At 42.6% G+C, this 8,085-nt stretch overlaps 1 protein-coding gene across 1 annotated transcript; it reads right to left on the reverse strand.

Moving 5' to 3' along the window:
• Nucleotides 1–630: 630 nt before the first annotated feature.
• On the reverse strand, nt 631–7,581 carry ADAMTS1 (ADAM metallopeptidase with thrombospondin type 1 motif 1). The gene is made up of 9 exons (XM_072138598.1): nt 6,826–7,581; nt 5,698–6,044; nt 5,324–5,456; nt 4,828–4,995; nt 4,340–4,626; nt 3,911–4,097; nt 3,642–3,814; nt 3,184–3,359; nt 631–2,922 (listed from the first exon to the last, which is right to left on the reverse strand). Exons 1-9 carry the CDS (start codon nt 7,373–7,375, stop codon nt 2,187–2,189), a joined length of 2,757 nt encoding a protein of 918 aa, XP_071994699.1. The 5' UTR covers nt 7,376–7,581; the 3' UTR covers nt 631–2,186.
• Nucleotides 7,582–8,085: the final 504 nt, after the last annotated feature.

Consider the following 8,085-nt stretch of genomic DNA (forward strand, 5'->3'; position numbering starts at 1 on the left):
TCCTTAATACAGAGGATCTACTGGACACTAGTACGGTGGTACCAGTAGCCCATCTGGGTCCTTACTACAGACTCATAGTTACCCTGCCTATGTACATATAGTGCTTAGAGTGGAATAACTCTGCAATATAGTCTCACATGACAAAATGGCACACAATATGTACCCATAGCAAAGTCTATTATAGATCAATACAACCAAGATCACTATAAGCATAACCCCTTATAGTGACTTTCACTGTTTAGATCTTTGTCTTGCTGATGCAGTGTTCCAAATCCTCTGCATAGACATGGAATCAATAGATAATAGGGGTATAGTTTGAGCGAATGCATTCCCAGAGACGTAGGGGGGTTAAACAGTGCCCCTGAATCATATAAAGTACAATACATTATAGCTGTAGGCCCTGGTAGAGAGTTGGCATTTGGGATAATTAGCTTAAAGTTACACTTCTGTATTTGGCTGCCAACATCCACCACTAGAGGGAGTTTAATGCCCTAACTGTATGCGGTAACCTCTGAAGCTCCCTCTAGTGGTGGCTGCAGCAAAGAGATTTGCTCCGTATCTACTATCAAAATATTGTGCTCACTAGACGTCACGTAACCACAAGAGAAAATCAAGAAAGGAAACAAGATGTCAGGGAATGTCAACGTGTTCTTTTAATAGTTCTAGTAACATATAATAATAATAATAATAATGCATAAATACTCTTCTTCTTGTTATAGAAAGCGATAACTTAAAATATAATCGGACTGGTTGTACAAAAATAAATAGGTATATGATGTGTCATTGAAGGATCCCTTCACGGAAGGAGCTGAAGCACATACTTATGAAGTATACTTAGTCTATAGATATATACACACACACGCACACACTCACTCACTGAAGTCATATTCTCCAACCTGACACAGATAATTGACACATGCCGGTCGGCCAACAGCTGCGGATGGACCTGCTATCCCCAGGACTGTCTACCAAATATAATTCCATATCTGGAATATAGAGCATATATACCTTTTTTTTATGTTATATCTCTATGTATATACAATCTCATACTCTGTACTGGCCTAAAATTTAGTGTTCCCCTCCCCCACCCCATTGTCTATGTTGTTGATTTCCTCTGAAGAGCTGAACCAGATGTTGAAACCCTTGAGGGTGAGAATTCACATCTGGTTGTCAGATTTTTGGAGGGCCGTACTACTATAATACACAAGTTCTGGTAATACATATATAAAGACTTGATTTGTTTATGTCACTTGTGTATGACAAAGGGTTAACACCCCCTTCTGCACTTTATTTTATGATGGTCTACAAGCCTAGAGGTGCTCATTCACATAAGAACAAAGTCAACCTAACCCTTCTAACTCTCTTAATAGATGATGTCAGTGGAACATGCCGATCCCTTGTTTTTACGGCAGAATGGCCGCCATCAGAGATGTCTGGCAGTGTCTTTCTCCCTTCTTCCCATTGAAAACACATGCACACTCAACTAAAATCTGAGTGTCGGGAGAAATTTTAAAGGTATACGGTCACTTTAAGGCTTTGTATGATCACATAAACTTATGGTGAACTATTATAATCTCATAATGTCAAGTAGGGGTTAAAATGTACCATGTTATCAACCTGTATTCTAATCCCAAAAATATCTGGATCCATCTAATCTGGAATGGATTTATTACTCTATAAAAAATATACTGTGATATGATAGCAGCCATATTGAATGATACCGATCACGTCCAGCTCCCGATCTTGCCCTTCGTAACTGAGGTAGGCTAAACCTAAGCAAGGACAAAATCCTAAAATATCTAAAGGCCCCTTAAGAACATGTCATTGACGGGTTTACGATTTTAAAGGAACCCGAGTTGTTGTAATACATAATATGGCCGCCATCTTTTGGGCTCTATGGCTTAAACTTAACTGGTAACATATGCCAAAAAAAGTTTAAAAACAAAGCCATAATGCCCCAGGGGGTCTGAAGATGAAGGATGTAGAGACAATAATATGCCCTTCTTTCAAAACCTACGTAACATTTTCAACCTGTTGGTCCAACCCAACCAGCAGATATTTGCACCGTTCCTGCTCAATAACTTTCCATCCTTCGGTTTGTACAATCGACAAACACCTTCTACCTGACCTTCCGCTTACAGCATTATGATATTTCGTAAAAGAACCTAGTAATATTCTGACGCTGTTTAACTGCAGTTGGAAACAGTACAAAAGTCTATTAGATGTTTTGGTTTCTTTAGAGGGTCGCAGTTGTCCTGAGGAAGGTTGCTCCCCTCGTAAGATACACACCTCAAGAGTCTCTTTCTAAAACCCTTCCCACAGGTCTTAGAACATGCGGACCAATTTCCCAATTGCCACTGGGGACAGGGAATGTCCGCACATGAGCGGACGTCGTCTGGCTTGAGCTCGTCGGGGCAGTCTTTTGAAGGCTGACCCCTTAAGTCTTTGCACTCGACAGATCTTCTCTGCCAGCCTAATCCACAAGTCTTTGAGCATTCACCCCATTCTCCGATAACCCACTCAGAGAGAATTGTTTCTTGTATAGCGTTGAAGGACTCTTTCTTCTTATTCAAAGGCTTTTCTGGTTGAGCTGTTTTCTTGACAAAATAAATGTACTTGATTTTCAGTCTATGTGAATCTCCCACAGTGAGGACCTGTATGGTAATGGGATCCCTCAATGGCTTGAAGCTGCGGATTCTTTCTAGAGATGCGGTAGAGCCACTGTATGTCAAAAAGTTGCCATTGTAGGAAATGTCTTGTTCCAAGGTGGTTAATGTGTAGTCACCATTGAGGATGAAGGTGCCATCTGCTGCCTTTATAGCTAAGTAGCTGCCATCGTGCATGGAACCCCTGGTGTTGCGTTGCTTGATTTCGATGTTGGTTGCACCGGCGGGTATGGTGATTACATCATGGTACCCAGGTCTACAAAAAAATAATAAGAAAAATTAGCATTCACAATAAAATTCTGCAAATGTGTGAAAAACAGGAAGCATTTAATTATTAACTGGTTCATTTGGACTTTATTCCAATAAGTTTAACTATGAACGTGCAAAATATCTCACCCTAAGAGTCTATGGTATAAGTGACTGAAGATCACATGCAACTGTTGTGCCATTCATGATCTTTCTAATACTAAATGGTAGATTACACTTTGTCGGAAATCTTAATAAGTGATGGACATACCTTGCTTTGGTAAATGTTCCAGATACTTTCTTGCAGGTGGAACCATTTCCTCCGCACACTCCGCATTTGTCAAACTTCTTGTTGGAACCTATTACACGGTCACAACCTGCCTTGACACATTGACCTTGGATGCATACAGAGGTCGAGTCGGGACTACAAGGAGTACCATCGGCAACCTGTGCAAATAAAAAAAAGATTAAAATCAATAAAAGTTCAGGCTCTACATGTTCTAGATGTTACAGACGATCACTTATATGGTATATATGCTTTAGACTAGAGTTGTACCATCACAGTATCATCAGGTAGTATCTGTGCCAGATTAAGTCATGGCGTGTTATCTCCACGGTATATAGTAATACTAAACTACTAAGTGAGTAGTATGAAGGTTTTACATTAAGATGTGCTCCATAATAAGTCCTATGCCTGGATACAATAGAAGTCTGAATCTGTTAACTTACCCTGGGGCTCAGCACGAAGAAGAATCCGGTGCCCTTCGCACGGCACACAAGCTTGCAACGATCCTTTGGACGGACTCCTGCAAATTTAGGTGTCCATTCAACATTGGGCCCGCTTCCAGGAGACTTGGAGATGTCATTATGAGCTTCACATTGCTCCTCTCTGAATGTCTTGCCTGAAGAAGATATTAAAAGTTGACGTTTAGAACCTGAGGACACTGTTTTGATAGTAAACTATGTTCAGGACGTGAACAAACAGTCAAGTCACTCACCATTATTTTCAGGGCAGTCTTGGATGTTGCATGATCGATATTGAACTCTTTTGCCTTCACAGTATTTTCCACCATCCTTTGGTACTGGGTTGTCACACTCTCGAACAGAGTATTGGACTCCACCACCGCAGGTCCTGGAGCACTCTCCCCATGGACCCCAGGTTCCCCAACCACCATGCACAGGAGTCTGTAATAAAATAATTTAGAAAAATTAGTAACTTATATCTATCAGTTCCACGCATCTAAAAAGTCAACTGTTTTGAGAGCTGATAGTTTTATTGAGTTAGACTTCTTAAAGTCTCCTAGGTCTAAGGACATTATCAGTTATGAAATAAAATGGTTTCTACAGTTGACTGCTTCAGGTATTGGTCTGGGATTAAAGGAATAAAAATAGGCAAAATGAAAAAAATGAAGAAGCATAAAATGTACCTCATAGTGTTTCTTGTCTGTCATCTCGGTGCACTTGCCCTTTAGACACCACTTCCCCTCTCCACAACTGGTTCCATCAGCCCACGGGAAGTGTTTAGTTTGGCAGACGAGTAGTCCTCCAGAGACTCCGGTGCACCATAAGGTCGTACACGTGCTGGCGGCATCTGGACAATGTCTGGATTCCTCTCCGAATGTGAATTGGCACTGTTTATTGGCATCATACAGCGTTCCAGGGAGATCTGATGGAAGTTGGATGGGTCGGCTTGGCTTGTCCAATAAGCACTCCCCTAATTAAGCAATAGAGAAATATGTTAGTATCAGAGAACATGTTCTCACAGCCTGTGACATCTCTCTTGACTACATGCCTAGTCTGTTATATCACAGTCAGACAAGACCTACAGGAAAGTTCTGGAAGAACCTATCATGCATGTAATATGCCCAAAAACATAACCCAGAAACATCTTATAAGTTTGGTTAGGAGAACTTACCATGCCCATTATCCAAGAAGGAGGTGATCATGTATGCACTACAAGGAGACCATGGTTCATGTCTATTCAGATTGGAGAGCATAGACGCCATCATATGGGAATCCCGGTTCTCAGTATTGTATCCGGAGCACTGTTTGGCATCATCGTGGGGCATATTAAACACATGACCTGGAAATATAAATTTTTCTTGGATTAGTTATATATTTAAGAGACTTTTTTCCGGAACTCTTCACTGCACTTCTCTAAACTCAACAATGCACTTGAGGAAAGTCTTCCTATAATATATTGCCAATATCAAGACTGCAAACATCCCAAGTGCTTCCTCATGGCAAATGCTTTAGCACTTGAGGATACATTCTTCTCTGTTTTCTATAGGCGTAAAATCTCAAGCCCGTCCTTCTGCTGTCTCCGGACAAACATTAAACTAAGCATTTCCTTCCTGAATTGTTTATGTAAGGACTAAGCTATATCCCAGTCTTACAGTAAAGCCACATACCTAGTTCATGGGCTGTGGTGAAAGCAGCTTGCAAGCCATCGTCTTCAATGATGGAGCAACTGCGACTTGGATCGCAAACGGTTCCAACGTCGGCCATCCCAAGGGTATCACATGTCTGAGCTCCACAAAGATCCTTAAAAAACAAAATAGCAGTTTCAATATTAATTAGATCAAGGACAAAAGTTTGGCAGTAAATGTTTAACTTTGGCTTGAAGCCCTGGCTGGAGAGCACATAAACATCTGAGAGCACAAGAAGTTTTTCTTTCTTCCCCCTTAGTTTACAGCTGACTTTATTTTTAGCTCAGTTCTGAACATTTTACCCAAATTTAATATCTATAGGATTATGAGAGGAGATTAGGATGGGAGCCAATTACCTGTCTTGTAAAGAGAATTGCCGTATCGTAATGTTCCGCATGGCGGTCGCTGGGTGGGTTGTGCTGCTTCTGCCAGCTGCAGAAGTTCCTCAATGTCAAGGCAGCATTGGATGTCACATCAGGTCCCTTCTGCTCATCATAGATGACAAGGATCTTCACCACCACCAGGCTGATTGAGTTTCGGATACTGGGATGCTTGTAAAGCTTAGCAGCCACTGACATCAGGGTCAGGAGATAGTGCTTCAAATTGCTCCCATGAAATTCGGCCATAGATTGGTCAGCCACGAGCATGGTCTCCACATACCGGGGGCTGGAGACAAACCTCTTTTTCCTGGAACTTCCTGATCCTGCAAAGAATGAAATAAAATTTAGCCGAGTTGCAAAGTTTGTATCTATTTTTGGGGTCTTCACCAAGACTCAAGCGTTTGGCCAGTTAGAGAAGATCTGAGTCACCTTCCACCTTTTTAGCATTGAAGAAGTTGATGTAAGATCCTTCACTTCCACATGTAATCACAGAATCGTACTTGTGACTCCTGCCAAACGGCTGCCTGCTTCCCTGACCCTGAAACCGCAGCACCTTTCGAAGACACTATACCCTTGTCCTGACTTTCAGCTTCTGGATTAACCGTCTCAGCCCCAGCTAGCTATTCTCAACCCATTCTGCACATGACAAACCTAATGCCCCCTCCAGGCTGCAATAATCCTCTATAATGTCTGCTTTGTTATCACAATTAACTATATTTTTATGAATGGAAATTTAGGTTTTACAAGTCTTGTATAACAAGGTGCAAGAAGACAGAAAGGTATAATTTACTTCTAAGGAGACCTGTCTACAAGTGCCGGCATGTCCAATCTTTTGCAATGATGTCATTTCCAACTACATATTTTTTAACACCTTAACTTCCACATTTATGCCACCCAGCTTCATGTGCCTCTGCAGCCTGCACTGCCTTGTGACTGGCATGACTCCTGGGCATAGTGCCCTACTGATTCATTGGCCTCAGAAAACCCAAACCATAGAAATTGTGCAACTTTCATGTTTAGTGGAAGAAAAAAAAAAGTTTTCAAAAAAGTTTTAAAACTTTTTTTTAAATTACATTTTGCATGACTAAACTGAGTGCACCATACCTGGTAGTGCCATAGGTTGCTTAGGCTGTGGCTCCTCGGAATCCAGCTGCTGCTTGGAGACGTCGGTGACTCCACACTTTGCCTTGACTCGACTCCTCTTGCTCAGAAGATGCAGCACCATAGTGTCAGAAGAAGCCATGGTCAATGTGTGGTTACTGGGCTGGATGAAATACTTTTCTCCTCTGTGATAAAACGCTCCACTGATCCCTGCACAGAGACTCATGGCTGCACTGCTAGATGGGTCTCCATTGACTGTGCCAGAGTAGAAGCAGTCAGCCAGGTTAGGTGGAAGCTCTGCAAAGTCTTCTCCATTGGATTTGGGTTTACCCACATATTGCAGTCTAAAGTCCTTTGCAAGGAAGCTAGGATCAGGTTCTAACTCCAAGGTGAGGGCTTCTCCAAATGCATCCAGGCGGTATATCACCTTGCCATCCTGAGCAGAGTCCTGCTGGACAGGGACCACCAGCTCTTCTTCCATTGATACACCTAGGACAATCCGGGCATAGACCAAAGCTGCCATGCAGGGCAGCAGGAACTTCACACACCTCATCCTGAGCTCTGGAAGGAGGTGAACAAACAAATCGATACAAAGTTGCGCAAAGGTTCTCGGTTGCGTAAAGTTGCAAGAGGAGATCTACTCGCTTGGTAAATCTTCTCGCTACAAGTCCTCAATGCCTTGCAGAGGCTGGATGTGCTCAGCTAGTAACCGGCAACTAGCTCTGAATGACTCTGGATCATGACTGCAGGAGCCTGACACCCTGGGCTGGAATTTATGGGGCTTGTCCTGTGAGCCCTCCCCTTAAGTCTTTGAAGTGATGTGATCTCATTTCGTGCGTAGTCCTGGAGGAACAAAACCCTTCCTTATGCTGGATCCTGGCCAATGTCATCAATCATGAGGATGGGAGAAGGGGGGGGGGAGCAGCTGGCTTAGAAATTTGCAGCAGGAGCACGTCTTTTGTCAGTGACATGGACTCAAACTTTGCAACTTATGCCACCCTCCAGCAATTAGTGCCCGCTGCCAATGAGCAGGACCACCTCCCCCCCCCAAGTATCCTGAGCGGCGCATGAAGAGTTAACATGCAATTTCATGACTTCTCCCATTAAATTATGGACAGAAAATTCCTGGGCTAAAACTTTTACCATCTCGCTCTGTGATATTAAGACTGATGCAGCGGAGCTGAGTTTGTCACAGTGGATTAGTTAACATTACGCAATGGGATACCCTGCACCGACTCTGTGTGGGACTACTAGTCTCAGCAT

This window comes from Engystomops pustulosus, chromosome 2, assembly GCF_040894005.1.
Source record: "Engystomops pustulosus chromosome 2, aEngPut4.maternal, whole genome shotgun sequence".
In the NCBI taxonomy this organism is placed as follows: Eukaryota; Metazoa; Chordata; class Amphibia; order Anura; family Leptodactylidae; genus Engystomops; species Engystomops pustulosus.

Bases quoted from the DNA above. Each gene is read 5' to 3' on its own strand.
- ADAMTS1 (XM_072138598.1), bottom strand. From the start codon at position 7,375: ATGAGGTGTGTGAAGTTCCTGCTGCCCTGCATGGCAGCTTTGGTCTAT. The intron at 4,996-5,323 runs GTATGTGGCTTT...TTATATTTCCAG, and splicing joins CACCACAGCCCATGAACTAG to GTCATGTGTTTAATATGCCC. The intron at 3,815-3,910 runs GTGAGTGACTTG...TATCTTCTTCAG, and splicing joins AGACTGCCCTGAAAATAATG to GCAAGACATTCAGAGAGGAG.